Source organism: Sus scrofa, chromosome 14 (genome assembly GCF_054392235.1).
Source record: "Sus scrofa isolate SSC_HxYL_T2T_F1_AM1 chromosome 14, Sscrofa_HxYL_maternal_Yorkshire_Landrace_v2.0, whole genome shotgun sequence".
In the NCBI taxonomy this organism is placed as follows: domain Eukaryota; kingdom Metazoa; phylum Chordata; class Mammalia; order Artiodactyla; family Suidae; genus Sus; species Sus scrofa.
The window spans coordinates 70,560,313-70,579,431 of NC_139396.1; the positions used below are offsets into that span (position 1 = coordinate 70,560,313).

General features: G+C 57.1%; 1 protein-coding gene across 3 annotated transcripts in view; it reads left to right on the forward strand.

Moving 5' to 3' along the window:
• BCR (BCR activator of RhoGEF and GTPase) overlaps positions 1-19,119 on the forward strand; it is a 113,894-nt gene that overhangs the window by 64,404 nt on the left and 30,371 nt on the right. For 2 of the 3 annotated variants that reach the window (XM_021074056.2, XM_084993868.1), the window contains exons 5-12: positions 1,922-2,029; positions 5,613-5,673; positions 6,791-6,843; positions 9,331-9,471; positions 15,025-15,146; positions 16,444-16,612; positions 17,728-17,847; positions 18,379-18,454. In XM_021074056.2, coding sequence (XP_020929715.1) covers positions 1,922-2,029; positions 5,613-5,673; positions 6,791-6,843; positions 9,331-9,471; positions 15,025-15,146; positions 16,444-16,612; positions 17,728-17,847; positions 18,379-18,454 — 850 coding nt within the window. Of the gene's footprint in view, positions 1-1,921; positions 2,030-2,726; positions 3,056-4,646; positions 5,674-6,790; positions 6,844-9,330; positions 9,472-15,024; positions 15,147-16,443; positions 16,613-17,727; positions 17,848-18,378; positions 18,455-19,119 lie in introns of those variants that run through there. The other variant, XM_084993869.1, reaches the window with a different exon arrangement.

Here is a 19,119-nt window from a genome sequence, read left to right on the forward strand (position 1 = left end):
GCCTGATGTTCCTTCAGGAATATATTCAGGTTCTGTGTTTCTGGCAGAAAGAAACCAACCATCGCTGTGACGCTGTGTCCTTTGGGGCCTCACATCAGCGGAAACGTGATCTGCATCTGTCCTGCTGTCGGTTTTAAGTAAAAGCTACATGGGTGCTGTGAGCTCCTGGATGGGGGGCCAGGGAAGTAATGAAAGGGCTTCTCCTCCCTGAGACCCTGTGCCATTGCCCGGGCAGCCTAAACAACAGAGATCTGTTTTCTCCCACTTCTAGAGGCCGGTGGTCTGAGATCCAGGTGCCGGCAGGGCTGGTTTCTCCAGAGGCCTCTCTCCTTGGTGTGTGGGCAGCTGGCATCTCCCTGAGTCCTCACGTGACCGTCCCTCTGTGTCTGGGTCCCAGTCTCCTTTTCTTATAAGGACACCAGTCAGACTGGATTAGGGCCTCCTCAGGTGGCGTCATTTTTACCTAATCACCTCATTAGGCGCAACTCCAGATACAGTTGCATTCTGAGGTGCCGGGGGTTAGGGCTTTAACATGGATTTCGAGGAGACACAATTCAGGAGTGATACCCCCTCAGGACTCAGCAGAGCTGCCGTCTTCAGAGAGGCAGCCCTGACCACATTATTGAAAGCTGCTGCCCCACATTCTCATCCCCAGCTCTGCTTTCAGCCATCTGCCGTGTTACGTGTTTCCTTACTTATTTATCATGTGTCTGCTGCCAGCCAGCCGCACTGTGTCTGAATGATTCTCAGTGCCAGTGCCTAAAGCAGGGCTTCTGTGTTGGCAGGAGACGCTCAGTAGCAGGGGAGGCGGAGGGGAGGGTGGTGGTGAGAAAGGACTCTGGGTCTGACCGTGTATTGGAGAACCTGGCATCTGGGGTACAGTGACCTGTCCGGGTGATCATTGCAGACGGGGCCAGCTGGGCCTCCTCCAGCTGCTACTTTTTCTTCTGTGCCCCAGGCCTTTCATGCAGCCCCACAGGGAGAAAACCAGACAGTGCCAAGGGCATCTGGGATTGCCATCTGAAGAAACATAAAATTCAATATAAATGCAAATACATGTAGAAATAAAATTTAGGTTCAACACAGAACAAACACCAGGATCAGCAGAAGCCTTAGGCCTCCCACTCCCGATCAGCCGCAGTGGGAGGCCTGGCTCTGACCTCCCCAGGCCTGGGTTTACAGCTGCAAGATGAGGGGTGGGTACCCCCGCTTCCCCTGGAGGGGACCTGTGGCCAGTAATGGTGGTGGCTCTACACAGACCTCCCCCCCAAGGAAGTCTGTACTCAACCACTTGTCAGAGCAGGAGGCTGTGTGAGGAAACCCTCTGTTAACACCTTTGGTTGAACAAAGGACAGACAAATCCCTCCTGCCCTGCAGCTGGCAGCAGAGCTCTCCCACTTGCCAGGTGTGCAATGGGCCCCATCGCCAGGTTGGGGCTGCAGGAGCCCCTCTTCTCCAAGGGCAGCTAAACCGCATGTTCCTAAAGAGTGTGTCTGAAGGGGTGGGATAGGAGCTGAGTCCCCCAGGCCAGGGATGGGCGGACCTCCTGGTCCACCAGAAGAGGCTGCTCCGTCCCACCTGCTGGAGATGCTCATCCACTTTCACTAACATCCTAGAACTTCAGCGGCTGCTGGTGGCCCTGTTTAAACAAGTGGGGTGAGGGGATGAAGCAGCGGAGGAAGGGAACTGCCGCCTGCCTGGGGCTGAGTCACTCCTCAGTGTATTGCTTCGGGAGGAAGCGTGTTCAGTGCGTGGGGAGGGAAGCAGGTAGGAGGCAGCAGCTGCGCAGAGGTGCTCAGATTCCTGCAGCCCCACACTGTGGTGGCTTCAGGGCTGTGCGTGCAAGCCCATTATTCAGAAAGATGGAAACCTGTGGCCCCTGCCCCACACCTGTCCCACACTCTTTTGCTTCTTCTCACAGGCCAGCCAGCTGGGTGTGTACCGGGCCTTTGTGGACAACTACGGAGTTGCCATGGAAACAGCCGAGAAGTGCTGTCAGGCCAACGCTCAGTTTGCAGAAATCTCTGAGGTACGTGTGACACTGTTCAGACAGGTGCACCCCTCCACCTCCTGCAGGTGGGCTGTGGGCTGGTTGTGGGCACACCAGGACATGGGAGAACAGGGTGCAGCACACTGAGGTCTGGTCGTGAACCTCGGCTCTGTTTCTGGGTGCCTGTGGGTTGCCTCCATCAACCCCAGGCGGGGGACACCTTCATGAGCAGGCGAATGGAGCAGTCTCCCCAGGGGCCAGGGCCCAGTTCTGGGGTTCGGCACAGTATCCTGGGCAGATAGAGGCTCTCTTGCACTGTCTCTGTGCAGTTCAGGGTGTCCATAGTTCTGCCCTGATGACAGAGGTCTCCACACACGAGTCCTGAGGCCAGCTACACCTTGTGGGTGGGGAACAGGGGAGAAATGTCATACCCCGCTCCTCTGGGCCTGCAGCCAGCACAGGGGCTGGGGCTGGTGGTGTGCGCTCCATAGTCACACATGGAGAAAGCTACACAGGCTCCCCGGAACTGAAACCTCAGGCCCTGGAGTCTTAGCCCCTCAGATGCAGAAGATGGACAGCCTTCAGGGGCTGGTGGCCATGCCAGGTCCTCCCCGCCCTGCTCCATCCTGCTTCTGCCCAAGACTGTTGGGTGATGCTGCCCTCCTTCTAGGCCTGAAGTCCTTGGAGCCATAACTTGCCTTCCTCACCAAACTAGGATTCTGTGTGGGAAAACCTCTTTTTTTTTTTTTTTTTTTTAGTCTTTTCGGGGCTGCACCCACAGCACATGGAGCTTCCCTGGCCAGGAGTCGAATTGGAGCTGCAACTGCCAGCCTACACCACAGCAGCACGGGATTCAAGCTGCATCTGCAACCTACACCACAGCTCACAGCAACACCAGATCCTTAACCCACTGAGCGAGGCCAGGGATCGAACCCATGTCCTTGTGGATACTAGTCGGGTTTGTTAACTGCTGAGCCACAACGGGTACTCCTGGGAGGGAAAACCTTTTTTTTTTGTCTTTCTGCCTTTTCTAGGGCCACTCCCATGGCATATGGAGGTTCCCAGGCTAGGGGTCGAATCGGAGCTATAGCCACCGGCCTACGCCAGAGCCACAGCAACACGGGATCCGAGCAGCATCTGCAACCTACACCACAGCTCACAGCAACGCCGGATCCTTAACCCACTGAGCAAGGCCAGGGATCGAACCTGCAACCTCTTGGTTCCTAGTTGGATTTGTTAACCACTGAGCCACAATGGGAACTCCGGGAAAACCTCTTGAATGAGAAATCAGCTTTAGGAAGAAAAACAGAAACTAGAAATAGGGAAGAGAGGGTCTCTTGCTGGGAGACAATCATAGCCCACCTGTCACACCTGGGCTTTGTTCTGGGGGATTTGTGCTGTTTTATAGTTTATCATGGGAGGTGGCCCTTGTGGGTCCGGGGTGATAATGTGTTGTGACATCTCCCCAGAGCCCAGGGCTGCCCCACTCCCCAGCTGATAATGGGCTATGTGCTGTAGGATGACGCCACGCTTCCCTCCGCAGCTGCCCTGCTTTGCCTGGAGCATTTGGTCTGTTCCTCTCCTTTAGCTCATTAAACCATCAACCTTCACTCCCCAACAGCTGGAATGCTGGTACAGAGTGCCGCATGACCTTGACAAATTAGGGATCTAATCCTTTAAGATCAGGCCAAGTTCACATCCACCTGGACAGGTTTCCACAGAGAAGGGAGGAAGTACTGGTGAGATGCCCCCCTCCCCCACCGACTCACGTGGTCCCACCAACCATGGGCAGTGGGTGCTCTAAGCCAAAACCCGGGCACAGGCAGCAGGACTGCATGTGGGGCAGCCAGAAGCTGGCCCTCCCTGACACTTGCACCATCGGCGCTGTCCACTTTGGTTCCCCATCTGTGTTTCAAAAAAGACCCTGAGAAATTGGAGCCATACCGACAGTGAAATGAACCAAAAGGAAACAGAAGCAGCGGTCCATGTAGAGGTGTTAGGGGTCGCACCCTGGGGGGTCAGAGCTCGGCCATGGGGATGGATGTCCGCCTCCAAGGCATGGGTGGAGGAGTGGTCCTTCATGTCCTGCGGGACCAGGCCTGAGAAATGGTTGTGCACCAGTGTCGGGTCAGGCGGAAGAAGCCCAAGCTGGGTTCCAGAAGCTCAAGCTTCCAGACAGGAGGTCTCAGGAATCGTGTGAAAAGGGCTCCTGGCATCTAGGAAATTTGGGAGATTCAGGGTTAAACTGAACTCGTAAGTTTCCCTAAGGTAGGCCTCCCAGAGCCCACGTGCATCACGCCTTCTGGGACACTCAGCCCGTGGGCTCCTGCCCAGCTCACGTGAGCAGCACCTGATGTTTGCAGATTTGAGCTTGCCCGCCCCCATCCCCTCTGAGAGCTGTTGAGACAGGCAGGTGGAGGAGGCGTCCCAAGGGGCAGGGGCACTAAACTTGGCAGAGGCACCAAGTGCATTTTGAGTGTGGCCCCTGTGAGCTTGAAACACTGTGTTTTCTAGTCTGTTTTCTGGTCCCAGGTTTCCTATAGCCTGTCAGGTGGGGAAAGCCGTGTCAGCCCTTTCTGGTCCCTGGCTTTTTTTTTTTTTTTTTTTTTTTTTTGCATTTTCTAGAGCCGCTCCCTTGGCATATGGAGGTTCCCAGGCTAGGGGTCAAATCGGAGCTGTAGCCACCGGCGTATGCCAGAGCCACAGCAACGTGGGATCTGAACCGCGTCTGCAGCCTACACCACGGCTCACAACAATGCTGGATCCTTAACCCACTGAGCAAGGCCAGGGGTTGAACATGCAACCTCATGGTTTCTAGTCGGGTTCATTAACTATTGAGCCACGATGGGAACTCTATCTGGCTATTTTTTTTTATTGTTGTTCAGACGCTTAGCACTGAGATTAACCACAGCTTTCCAGAGACTCTTTCAGGCACACAGGGACTTTTTATCCATAATTCTTCTGGTACCTTGGACCAAATCAGCAACACCTTTGATGCGGTTGTGTGGAGACATCACCCACCCAGTAAAAGACTCTACTCCCTTCCCCAGAGTCTCATGCCTCGTCTGTTAGTAAGGACATTGGCAAAGCAGGGAGAAGGTAGGATGGAAGCAGAATCCTTGGTGGCGGCCTGCCTTGGTCGGCCCTGAAGCTGTCTTCGGACCCACCAGCTCCTACACTCGGGTAAACTACTCCAAGAAAGGCATTCAGCGCATTCAGGAAGGGGTGCTGCTGTTTGCCTCAGTTTGCAGGATCCTCTGAGTCAGAGGTTCTCAACCAGGGCTGATTTTGTCTCCTGGAGACACTTAGCAATGCCTGGGCACATTTTAGATTGTCACAGCAGAAGGAGAGGGTATTGCTTTTCAGCATCCCAGGGTGTGTAGGACAGCCTCTCACAAAAGAGTATTTCTGCTTCCGAGGTCAGCAGCACCGAGGCCACCCCACGTGAACCACAGCATCCAGGGCCCCGTTCTTCACGCTGTGGCCCAGACACACCCCTGAGCTTTGCCACAGCAGTGAGAGGAGAGTGAGATTTCTGCTAAAGCTTCTTGATTGTGAACTTGCTTCCATGTCAATACTGATTCCTTTGCCCCCAAGTGAAAATGTCTTTTTCTCTTTGCAGAACCTGAGAGCAAGAAGCAATAAGGATGCCAAGGACCAGACCACCAAGAACTCTTTGGAAAGTAAGTTCTCCAGGCCGAGACCCTGCATGCCCCTGGGGCATGGCCACTGCAGGCAGGTGTGGCACCCATCTGGGTCACCCTCTGCCGCTCCGCACATCCAATAGTGAGAGTGAGGACCAGGAGGGGGCAGTGCTGGGCATGGTGGGTGGGGAGGGACATCGTCAAGACCACCCTGTTGTCACCAACAGAGACAACCAAGAAGAATGGGAGTTAGGGAGCATCCACAAGGCAGGCCCTGCCAGGTGCTTACAGCATCACCATGTTGTCCCAAAGGCCCTGCAGGAGGACTTATCTTCCTCCTTTTGGATGATAAAGCAGGCCTAGAATGGAAGGAACTGTGTAGAGTGCAGGTCCTGAGTGACCGGACAGGGACAGAGCCAAGTGGTCAGGCTCCCAGGCCTATGTCCACCCTCCTCCTTCTCGGCATGGAGTGGGGTTAGGGACAGCAAGGCACTTCTCACTTCTGGGCATTAGGGCCTCATGAATAGTCATGCTCACAGACAGCAGTAGACATGTTCCATTGGCCACAGCTTCACCACGCTCTGAGCCGGCTTTCCCTTCTGTAAAGTGGGAACAACGGCGCACGTCCTGCACTGGTCACAGGAGTCTTGGGTGTAGATGCACCTGACAGGTCAGAGCACATTACACTCCTGAGCCTGAGATGGGCTGTGCCCACCGTGGAGAGGCAGAGACAGCCAAAGCCAGTGGGGCTCCGTGCTGCTGGCGTCCAGGAGTCTGAAAACACCTGTAAATCCAAGAGCCATGTCTCAGCATTGGGCTCGGGTCCATGTGGAGGGCAGCATGCTGACCTGCTCACCAGCCCATCGTCATCCCCCTGTGGGAGGGCAGTCGATAGAGGCCTTGTAGAGCTTGCTACTGAGTCAGCCACACAAGCTTGGGTTCTGGTCAGCAGCCCTGGACCCAGCACTGGTGTCACAGCCATGTCCCCACCCTTCCAACACTTTGGGTCCAGCCTTGACACTGACCAGAGGAGAGGTGGGATTCCCAGGGGTGTGGAGGATGGGGGCACCCCCTCCCCTGCCCATGCAGTGAGAGTGGGCAGGCGGTGGTCCGCTTTCTCCACAGGCGGCATCTCACGCTGCCCATCTCTCCTCAGCCCTGCTCTACAAGCCTGTGGACCGGGTGACGCGGAGCACGCTGGTTCTGCACGTGAGTCCCTCAGCCGGGGAGCCACTCCTGCCCTGGGTTCCCGGCTTCTGCTGTCCTGGGGCTGATGCTGGTATCTGTTACTTTGGCCCACCTGCCACCTTTTCTTGCTGCACACCTTTACTGAGGATGCAAAAATGAGGCACCTCTGCCATCCCTGGGCTACCTGCGGCCAGGGAGAGCCAAGCAGGCTCTCCCGTTGTCCCAGGTGCCTCATCTGAGCAGGTACAGGTAGGGAGCATCCTGTCCCTCATGGGCAGGGGGTCGCAGATGGAGAAGCTTCCTGGAAGGGGGGTGGGCAGCACGAGCGAGGGTGTGGATGGCAGGTTCACCAGGGGCTGTGGTCAGACCATAATCTCCCAGCTGGGAAAGGGTGTGCAGCCGGCCCTGAAGGCAGTGGGGAGTCACACATTATTTTTTTTTTTAATGATTTTTATTTTTTTCCATTATGCTGGTTTACCCATATTAAGTGCTCGTGTTAATACTAACCAGAAGCAGAAAGAAATGGCCCCCATTCCCACTGCCCGGTGACCCTATTCACATGTATTAAGAACAAGTCTTTCGGAGTTCCCGTCGTGGCGCAGTGGTTAACGAATCCGACTAGGAACCATGAGGTTGCAGGTTCGGTCCCTGCCCTTGCTCAGTGGGTTAACGATCCGGCGTTGCCGTGAGCTGTGGTGTAGGTCGCAGACGCGGCTCGGGTCCCGCGTTGCTGTGGCTCTGGCGTAGGCTGGCGGCTACAGCTCCGATTTGACCTCTAGCCTGGGAACCTCCATATGCTGCGGGAGCGGCCCAAAGAAATAGCAAAAAGACAAAAAAAAAAAGTCTTTCATGTGCATTAAAAAACGTGCACAGCAACCAAGTGACAGAAGTGTATGAAATGTCTGTTTCCCTTCCTGTTCCTCCCTACAAAGGAGCCTGCACTGAGAGAATCTTTATACCAACACATGTGACATCTTTTTTGATCACTCAAAGTGTATCATGCTGCTCATGCCATTCCACACTTTTTTTTTTTTTTTTGGTATTTTTAGGGCCGCACCGGCAGCACATGGAGGTTCCCAGGCTAGGGGGTCAAATCGGAGCTATAGCTGCTGGCCTACACCACAGCCACAGCAACGCCAGATCCAAGCTGCGACTGCAACCTTCACCACGGCTCATGGCAATGCTGGATCCTTAACCCACTGAGCGATGTCAGGAATCGAACCTGCGTCCTTATAGATGCTAGTCAGATTCTTTTCCGCTGAGCCATGATGGGAACTCCCCATTCCATACATTTTACTCCTTAATATTATGTTGTGGTAGTTGTCCCATTTGAGTCCAGACAGCTCTGCCTCATGCTTTTTTTTTTTTTCTTTTTGGCTTTTGTGGGTTTTTTTTTTTTTAACGGCCGCACCTGCAGCATATGGAGGTTCCCAGGCTAGGGGTCTAATCGGAGCTAAAGCTGCCGGCCTGCACCACAGCTCACGGCAACGCCAGATCCTTAACCCACTGAGTGAGGCCAGGGATCAAACCCACAACCTCGTGGTTCCTAGTCAGATTCGATTCCATTGCGCCATGATGGGAACTCCCTCATTCCTTTTTAAGCTGTGTGGTTTTCCATCCACTTTCTTACCATCCTCTAAGAGTTCCTGGATGGAAGAGAATGAACTGAGATTTGCAGTTTAGGAAACTCTGGCAAATGGCCCATGAGAGACCTAGAGACCCTTGCTGTGATGAGCCCTGGCCTGGCAAGGGGAAGCCAAAGTCGAGGGGTTGGGGGGTGTTGGGTCTGGGGTCCCTGACACCAGAGCATCCCCGAGTTACTTCATCACCCCAGGTTCTCCTGGTGGTAGGACTTGGGAGCTAAGGTAGTTTTGTTTCTCTGACCCAGAGAGCCATTGACTTTCAACAGAGATTATGTGCACTCTCTGCCGAGGAGGATTGTCAGGCTCTTGTCTAAAAGAGGGAGAGGAGCTCCCTGATGACTCAATGGGTTAAGGATCCGATGTTGTCACTGCTGTGGCATGGGTTTGATGGCTGGCCCAGGAGTTTCTGCATGGTGTAGCCACAGCTAAATAAATAAAAAATAAAAAGGAAGAGTTGGGAAGGTTGAGGGCTTTCTCCTGACCTTTCACCAGGATTGGTTCTGCCCAAGGGGACATGTGACAATGTCTAGAGGCATTTCTACTTGTCATAACCACAAATGAGGGGGTGCTACTGGCCTGGAGTGGTCAAGGGCCAGGGACGGTGCCAGCATCCTACAGTGCATGGGACAGCCCCCACCAGTTATCCAGCCCTGCAGGTCCTGTAGGTCCTGCAGGTGCAGAAACCTGCCCTCAACCCATAGCACAGAGCTCCCTCAGCAGCATGCAGATAGCACAGGTTCATGGGGTGCCATTCAGGACCTGTTCCTGGAACAGTGCTCCCATGAGCACAGGGGCCACCCTGCGCATCCAGGGCTTGCACGGCAGGGGTGCTGGGCCCGTGCTAATTCCATCCTTCTCTGATCAGGACTTGCTGAAGCATACCCCCTCCAGCCACCCTGACCATCCTTTGCTGCAGGACGCCTTGCGCATCTCGCAGAACTTCCTGTCCAGCATCAACGAGGAGATCACGCCCCGCCGGCAGTCCATGACCGTGAAGAAGGGAGAGGTGAGCCTGGTGGCCGAGCTGAGGGGGGCATAAAGCCCACTGTGTCTGCACAGCTCAGCCGAACACAGAAATGCCTAGCTTTGGAGGCCCTTAAGCCTGACTGGGTGAACCCAGGCCGGTGTGCGGGCTTCAGGGAAGGGTTGCGGACCTCGCTTGGGGGTTATGTCCTATGCACCTGTCCTCCTCTTGCTGCATCCAAGTCCCCAGCTGAGGAGGTGAGGAGAAAGGGAGGACAGCACTTGTCTGCCTGGGATCCACTCGGTTCCTCCTGAGTGTTCTTCCATTAAAATACAATTAACAGCGGGTTTAAGGGTCTCAAAGGGGAAGAAAGGGAGGGGTGTGTGGTTTTGTGTTTGTGGCATGAGAATGGATGGAGAAGGCGCCTGACATCCTGGGCTAGGGAGGTTCCCCTTCCCCTCCTCCCTCCCCCTCCCAGCATCTCCAGAGGTGGTGGTGGTGGGGGTTTTCCTTTCCAGCACGTGTAAGATGGGAGGATGTGGAACAGAGGAGCTCAGATGCCGCCCTGCCACCTCTGCCCCTTCCCGGGAGGGGCCCAGCCTGCTGCAGGCGGGCACGTCCGACTGGGCAGCACGTGGTGAGCTAGGAGGGGATGCCTGTCTGGAGTTAGTGTCCAGCGGGAGCACCTTTGTTGGAAGCAGCACTGGGACTGGGGGACCTGATCCACGGCCTCGGAGGGGCTCATGTGGGGCCAGGAGCTGTGTGGCTTAGCAGCAAATGGGCTGGCAGTGAACCTGATGCTGACTCATGGCCGCTCAGAGTCCATTCCTCCTCTTTCTCCAGCTCGTGTGCCAGGGGCTCAGCACCAAGGTTGACCCACCAGGTCGCCGGCCGGGAGAGAATCTGCAGGCCCTTCCCCAGAGTCGGGGAGCGAGGCTGCTCTTTCAGAGTCTAGCTGGGAAGGGCCTGAGCTTGGGAAATACCTTGTGCCAGCCTCTTAAATTTGGCATGTGGTGTTGGCTGTCACATTTCCAAAGGGAGAGGGGAGCTATGCTTCAGACTCTGAGGTCAGAGGTGTTCTCCCAGTTTGCAGGTGAGGAAACTGACTCAGAGAGGTTGGATCGCTTGTCCATGGCCACACGGCCACTAAGCAGCTAAACCAGGATGCGGGGCCGGGTGTCCCCTGGCAACGGTGTGCACCCCAGGTGTGTTGTGACTTCGCCCTCCCCCCTCCCCTGAACTGACGGGATTGTCTCAGCCTTCTCCTGTGTGTTCACAAGGAGGATGTGCTCCTCTCTGCTCCGTTTCAGCCAGGCCACCTGTGCTTGGCTGGGTGCTGGCCTCCTCCAGGGCGCAGAACATGCTGAATCCAGCCCCTTCTTGGAGCCAAGCAAGGGCCCACCCTGGTCCTGCGTCGACCATCTCTTTCCCGTCCTCTCAGCCCCCACCTGAACTATCCTTGGTCCCTCCTCCTGGTCCCACCTGGCAAAGCTAGTTTGTTTATAATCAAACTTCCCAGTGCCTCCATGGAACCCCCTGGTTTCCGATTCCCTTGCATGTGTGTCTCAGTCGGCTCAGGCTGCTGTAACAAAATGCCGTCAACCAGCTAGGGAGCTTAAACTCCAGGCACTTGTTTCTCACTCTTCTAGAGGCTGAAAGATGGGGATCAGATGTGGAGTGCTCAGGGTCTTGTGGGGCTTGCCTCCTGCTCACACATAGCCATCTTTCCACCATGTCCTTACATGGTAGAGGGAGATCTGTCTTCCTCTTCTTGTCATAGGGGCACCAATCCCATCATGGGCCCCACCCCCATGACCTCCTCTTACCTCATCACCCCCAGCAGCCCTGCCTCCAGATACCATCACATTAGGAGTTGGGGCTTCACCATAGGAGTAGGGGGCGGGGGCACAAACATTCAGCCCATAATAGTGTGCCTCATCCAGGTGCGTCTGCCCAGGAGGCTTGGGGGCCATGTTGCCCTGGTAACACGTGGAGGAGGCTGGCCAGCCTAGGGGAGACTTTGCCCCCTCTGGAGATGCGACCTAGGATGCAGCCTCCCTGTTTGTGGAAATGGGGGTGATGGTGTCCCCCCGACAGGATTATCATAAGGAACCAGGACATGAGGACAGGGAAACTCTGGACATGGGGCCTGCACCCACAGAGGACTGGGCAAAGGGTTCCCAATAGCTGGGTGAGACTCTAAAAGATATCTCTGGGAAGGGCTTTTTCATCCCCATCTTTAAGGAAACTGAGGCTCAGAGAAGCAAAGCAGCAGAACCAGTGTTACCGCCACATGGAGAGGAGAGGAGGGCAGGCAGGAGGCCTGGGGGCCTGGTGGGTAGTGTTATCTGTTTGAGCAGAGAGTGGTCTCCTTTCTGGTTGGTGTCCCTACCCAGATGTGGGGGGGCTTCCAAGGGGGAGTGTCGAGAAGGCAGTGGTGTTCGTTTCAGCTGGTGTGTCAACTCACCACCTGATGCCTTCCCTCCCACCACCGCTGCTCAGCTCCATGACACACACAGACACAGATACACATGAGGGGCATATCAAGGTACGCAGGGACACATAGAGAGACACAGCAACACACTCTTTTGCACACACACACTGCTGTGGTCCCTGTGAGCCCACTCTTCCGTCACTACTCCTCAGACTCTGTAGGTGCAGTGCTGTCCTGTCCTGGGGTCCAGCAGGGTCCAGGTCTCTCTCCCACCACTCCACCCCTGGGCCATTTGCTCTGAGTGAGACCCTAAATCAAAGGGATAGTTGCTCCAACCCCAGGACCTTACACCAGCTTTAGAGCAGAGCCCAGGTGCAGCGTGAGCCCTGCTCTGGCCTGCAACCCCAGAGGACCTGCCAGGCCGGGAGTCAGTGCTGGTTCTGAGAGCCAGGCAGGGCTGGTGGCCGGGTCACGGCCTCCTTCCTGGCTCTGGTCCTGTGGCCCCGGGCCAGAGCAGAAGCACAGGACACTGCAGGGGAGGCCTAGGTGATGTCCTCTCCATCCAGCAGCCTCTTTGGACCCCTCACTCAGAGACCATAGCGGCCACTCTCAGGGCCTCACACAGACCCACTGTTGACCTCTATCCCCTGCTGTCTCTCTGAACGAGAAGGAGGCATCTTACCAAGGGTTGGAGCCCCGGACTGCTACTCAGGTGGGACCACCAGCCTAGAGAGAGTGGCGCAGGCCTGGGAGGTCCTCGGCTGCTGGAGGGCCATGGATAGAGACAGTGTGACGCCAGCCCCTCTGCCAGGGTCCATGCTCCCTTCCTGGATTTGCCAGCATTGTGGCTGGGGACCCTGTTTTCCCAGAGCTGGGAGACCCTTCCTGCACGTCGCCTGTCTGTGGGGCATTTTCTATTTGAGTCACTGCAGGACCCTGGCGTGAGCTGGGATTCAGAACCGAAGCCTGGGGCCTCCCTGGGATGGGGGGGCGCTCATGACATGACAGGGAAGCTGGCGGTGAGGGTCCTGCTGTGCTCGGAGGACAGCCATGCCGTCCACCCTCATGCTGTGCTCCATGCACAGCCCTCAGAGATGGGGTGCTGCACAGAGTAGGATCAAAACTTTGTGGGCCGGGAGTTTCTCCTGGAAAGACTAGGATTTGCACAGGCAAGGATGTGTGGGTTGGGGCCCAGCAACTGAGTCCACAGGGCTGCCGTCTGAGCACGAGGGGCTCTATGTCCACTAACAGGGAGGGGTAGGCCTACAGACCACCACAAGTGCCAGGGTGACCCTGGTGGTCTCTGGAGGATGAAGGTGGTGCCCAAGGTGGGGCTAAGGTCAAATATGTGAGTGGCAGGACCTAGTAAGGGGAAGGGGAGGGCCCACTGGGGGCTCCGTTGTGGCTGGGACCCCAGCAGATTCTGACCTGCCAGAAGGGGGATGAGTCCATGTCTGAGCTGGACATAGGGCGCCCTCTGCTGGCAGCAGGCAGAAGCTCAGCCCCTTTGTGTAGGGAAAAGGCCTGCAATTTCCCCTAACGGAGGTCCTTGGGTCCTGCCTCCTGGTCTGGAAGACCCTCTGCCACGTCCCTGCTGAGGAGGCATTTGCCCATTCATCCCTCGAGGACCTCAGTGTCCCGGGACCTTTCCCAGACCTGCCCCCCCACCAGTGCAGACCCCTCAGTCAGGCTGCCTGGGTACCCACCACTGCCTGGCAGTATCTCCAGGGGTACACACTTCTGTGTTTCCCATGGGTGCAGATGTAGGCCGGGCCTCTGCCCACAGCAGGCAGGCGAGGACAGTGACGATGAGTCATGGCCTTGGCACGCGGGCAGCCCTCCTGCCCTTCCACTTACAGTCTGGTAGGCACCGGCAGCTCCTGCATAAATCATCTGCTCTCTGAGCCAGGGGCTGGCGGCCGCCGTGAGCTGAGCTTCAGGTGACAGTGACGTGGGAGTATTAGTGGAGGGCCTCAGCCCAGGCTGCAGTGTATCTGGGGGACTCCTGCAGAGAGCGTGGGGGAGTTCAGGGAGGCACAGTCTCCCTGAAAAGAATCTCCGGCTGCATGTGAGAGTGGAGCCAGGGGCCCAGACTTGGCAGGGGTGCAGTGAGGGGCTGTGAGTCTTGGCCTACTGTGGTGTGCATGTCTGACCCTCCGGATGCGTGAGGGCCTGGGAGTTGCCCTCTCTGGGGTTCCTTCCCTGAGGGGCCCCTAGTCTCGCCTCCTGGGCTGTGGGGTCCCAAGGGTAGTGACCACTGAGTGTCCCCACTCACTGTCTGGTGTTGCTCCCTGAGGCTCAGGCTTCTCGTCTGCAGAATGGCACAAGGACCCACCCACGGGGTGTTATGGGGTCACATCATTGACCAGGCACAGCATCCCCCAAGGCGGTAGGGCAGCCTCTCATCCTGTCTCCGTGTCCTCAGCCCTGTTTGTTGGCTGAATTGCCTGCTAATGTCCATGTGCCCTGGAGCTCTGCAAGCCAGTGGGACTGTCCCTTGGTCTTTCAGGTGAAGCCTCCAGGGACAGGGAGGAGCAGCACTTGCTGGGGGTTTGTGCCTCCAGTTCCCGGCTCATCTGAGGCCACCTCAAGGTCCGGCTGCAGTGTTGGATGGGCATCAGAGGTGTAACCTCTGTGTGAGCCCCTGCCCATCAGTGGGCACTGACCCCAGGCAGCCTAGAAAGCCCTCAGCTCCAGGCCCAGCCCTTAGCATGACCTCCAGGCCTGCCCCCCTCAGAGTTCTTCCGGTCTGTCTCCTTCCCACTCACCCAGCTGCCCATCTGTGCCTGGAGCACCAAGTTCTTCTCACCTGTGCCCTGACAGTCCCTGTACCAGAATGTTCCCTCTTCATGTGGCCAGCTTCTTGCCTGTTCTGGGTCTCTGGTGTGTGCTGGGGAGGCATGGCCCCCCACTGAGGGTCTCTTTCCCCCTACCGTCCTCACAGCAGACAATCACCTTGACTGCCACATGGCCTCCAGTCCACTGGCCATTACCCTGTCTGCTCACCCTCCTCCACCAGCCATGGACGCAGGGGCTCAGGAACTTTGTGGAACAAAGAGCAAGGGTGTAGTGTGTGTGTGTTTAAAGCGGATGAGCTAAAAGTGGGGGTGGGGGTGGAGGCCTGGCTGCCCCTGCCCTGACCAGCCCCTGCCCACCCACAGCACCGGCAGCTGCTGAAGGACAGCTTCATGGTGGAGCTGGTGGAGGGGGCCCGCAAGCTGCGGCATGTCTTCCTGTTCACCGACCTGCTCCTGTGCACCAAGCTCAAGAAGCAGAGTGGAGGGTGAGTGAGCCTGGCCCCCACCAGATGCACAGTCCCAGGGGGCTCAGGGCAGCTTCTCTAGGAGGAGACCTAGTGTTCTTTGCAGCGAGCCTGGAGAGGTTGGAACCCTGTGGCCAGGCCGTTCCCATTAAGCTACGTTCTAGGACTTCCCACCATGGCTCAGGGGTAACTAATCCAACTAGTATCCATGAGGATTCAGGTTCGATTCCTGGCCTAGTTCAGTGGGTTAAGTATCCAGTGTTGCGGTGAACTGCAATGTCAGTCTCAGACATGGCTCAGATCTGGTGTGGCTGTGGTGTAGGCTGGCAGCTACAGCTCCGATTCGACCCCTAGCTGGAACTTCCATATGCTGTGGGTATGCCCGACCCCAGGAAAAAAAAGAAAAAGAAAAAGAAAAAAAAGCTATGATCTCTTTCCAACCAGACGTGATGCCAGGCTCAAGGTCAAAGTTCATCATTAACAATCTGGAGACATTCTGGGTCAAGGTGGGTGACCAGGCTGTTGTCTTTAACAGTGAAAGGGGAATCCATGATTTCAGGTGCTGTTGGGGGGCTGTCGCATTGTGATCTGTCAGGGAGGAGTGAGTGACAGGTCAGGGTCTAGTGCAGGGGGTGCTGGACAGTGGCTGCCCCTCCCCTGCCCTCAGCAGGCATCACTAGACGATCCCTGCACTTTGTCTTCCTAAGGTCGCGGTATCTTCTAAGTGATTCTCAGTTTTGGCCTGCAGACCCCCACCACCACCCGCCCCACACCCGCAGGGATCAGACCACCCGGGTTGCAGGGTTTGGAAGGCAGGAAAGAAGATCACAGTAGGAATGACCAGAACTGAACTCAGCCCATTCAGCTGTTGCCATGCCAAGTGGACTTAATCGGAGGAAAGCCTCAGTTTCCCCATCTGTCAAGGGAAGGATTACAACTGGGTAGATTTGCAGCCCCTCAAACTCTGCAGCCCTGGGGGTGACAGCAGTCCTGTCCTGAGTGTCATTGACAGCCTTGATGCTCTGCTGCACCACGGAGCCTATGAACTCCACTGTCAGCACAGGGTTAGGGTAGGTGGGGGCTTGTTAGACCCCTGGGCTTGAGTCGCATGTGCATAGTACCCCTTCCAAGGGGTCACCAAGGCTGGGTCCCCAGTGGCTCCCTATGGTCTTATCTTAACCTATCTTAGGGACCATGAGCAGCATTTGAAGGTCGGGTAAACTTTGTGGCCATGAACTTGGGGTTCCCCAAACTCAAAAGCAGTGACTTAAGCAAAGGAAAGTGGTCAGCTTGTTAATGTGCCCCTCCCCCCACCCAGCAAAACCCAGCAGTACGACTGCAAATGGTACATCCCGCTCACGGATCTCAGCTTCCAGACAGTGGATGAGTCGGAGGCCGCGCCCAACATCCCCCTGGTGCTGGACGAGGAGCTGGATGCCATGAAGATCAAGATCTCTCAGATCAAGAGTGACATCCAGAGAGAGAAGGTGGGGCAGCCAGGGAGCCAGGCTGAGCTCTGCAGGGTGAGCGGGCAGCAGCCCCTCACGATGGCCAGTGCGTGAGTTCTGCCTGGCATCTGATGCCACGCCTGGTCTCTGGGACCTGCTGGGACCCATGCAAGCTCTCAGAGTGCAGGGCCGCCCGACGGCCTGCAGCCATCTGGGATGGGAGGATGGGGTCAGGGGAGGTGCCAGGTAGGGAGCAAGTTGGGATGTGTGGGTGGGTGAATGTGGCCCGTCCCACGGGTCTGGGCTGCAACCAGCAGGCCCCTGGTTGTTTCTGGAGAAGAACAGAATTCTGCAGTAACAGGGAGGCTAAGCCCCTCTCGCCTATCGGGTCAGCCTGGGCCAGAGCAAGTGCCATGTGGTGGCTGAAGATGAGCTGGGTCCCTGGAAGGGACGCCCAGCAGCATGACAGAGGTCTTTCTTGGCCCTCAACCCTGCCCAACCTGTTGCACCACAAACTGCGCAGGTTGAGGAAAGCACAGGAGTCTGGGAGCAGCGTGAACTCTGGGTGGTTTATTCATCTGATCAGGCCTGTGGCCCCTGGGGCAGTGTCTGGAGGCAGAGGGGAGCCAGGGCTGCGTCCTCGGGGCCATTGAGCCCTATGCCACCACCGCGCCTGTCTAGGCCATGCCTTTCACCTAGTGGCAGTAGCACAGCCTCCGCTGGGATGGGGGCTTCAGGAGGGCGGCACAGGGCACACGGCAGGGAGGGTTTTCCCAACCAGGTCCCAGGGGTACATCTCGCCCTCCACTGGGACCCTCACAGTCACTCCAGGGACACCTGATGCTGAAATGTGTTCACATCCAGGAGCAGGGAGGGGCCCTTGGGGTCACCGCAGGCCCCTTGACGTCCGAGTTTGGAGAGAGTGAAAGAAGGGTGTTTGCGAGTCTCTCCTCTCTGCCTTGGGAGAGGAAGGACTTAATTCCATCAGGAATGGTGGACTGAGCACGTCTGGCAGCCTGGGCCGCGTCTGGACACTTTGTCTGAGGCCCTGGGCTGCACTGGGCGACCAGACAGGCTTTCGTCCTCCTTGGACTGAGTGGCAGGGGCAGCGGGGCGGGCCAGGCGGGAATGTGACTGCATTTTTCTCCCCACAGAGAGCGAACAAAGGCAGCAAGGTCATCGAGCGGCTCAAGAAGAAGCTCTCGGAGCAGGAGTCACTGCTCTTGCTCATGTCACCCAGCATGGCCTTCAGGGTGCACAGCCGTAACGGCAAGGTTAGTGCCCCACCAGCCGGGTGGCTTTGTCCTGTTTCTGTGCCAAGGGGCTTGTTCAGCAGGGCACACAGACTCCTGGGTCCCCTCCCACATGGCTGGGAGGTGGCGGGGTCTCCAGGGACTCAGCAGGGCAGGGGGCTTGTAGGTTTGTGCAGACCCTGCCCTGGGCACCTTCTCTTCTGAGTGGCTCCTGCTGTGTCTGCCTTTCCCTCAGGTGGACTCTGTGGAGCCTTGCATCTGCATCATGGCGCAGGCCTATGGGCTGGACACGGATGGTCAGGGCGGCCCCAGCCAACCCCTCTGTAGATCCCACCTGGTGACCCCCTGTGGCCCTGAGCTGTGACCCGGGCACGGCAGGAGGGGCGAGGAGTGTAGGAAGGGACAAGCAGTGCTGTGCTCCCAGCAGGCCTGCTGTGTGGCCTCAGACGGGTGCACCTTGGGCCTCACCTGGTGACCAGGAACGGCACCTGGACTCTGCGGGGCGCCGGTTTAGCTGAACAGAGGTAACTGGGATGTGTTCTCCGCCCCCAGAGTTACACATTCCTGATCTCTTCTGACTATGAGCGTGCCGAGTGGAGGGAGAACATCCGAGAACAGCAGAAGAAATGTAAGTGGCCCATGCGCCGAGGACGCAGGCTTGGGAGTGTCAGAGCTGGACGGTCACCTCCCCTGGTCTCAGGCCTGGTTTCCCCAGGGGACGGTGCAGTGGACCTCTCATCCACATGAGCTATGAGCTATGCCGTGGAGCACTTATGTAGGAAATGATTGGGGAGGAGCTGTCCCAATAGGGCTCCTGCCCTCTCACCTCCCCCCATGACCCCCTCCCCTCCCTGACCTTGTATGAATTCTCCACCTGCCTCCCAGACCTGCCTGCCCCTGGGGACCCTGCTGCACCCCTGCTGCCTTCCCCCCAGGCAGATGCTGGTGCCATAGGGCCCTTGGCTGGGCCTGCCTGGGCAGCCCACTGTGCTGGCCCCACTCCCCTATGCTTGGCCACTGGTCAGGACCAGACGCCCACTCTCCTTGGGATGGCAACTCCTTTGGGCACATCCCTTGTTAGCAGTTCTTTGCTCCTGCTCAGCTTGGAGCTGCCTTGTCCTGCCTGGCAGTCTTCAGGCGGTACAACAGAACCTGCCCCATGTCCTGGGGCCTCCATTGCTTCATCCCCTCCTCCACCCCCAGCCATGTGGTTTGGGACTCCTGAGCCATCCTTGCTAAGAGGTTGCCTCGTGCACCCTGTGTGCCACTGTCCCACTTGCAAGGGGAGCTAGA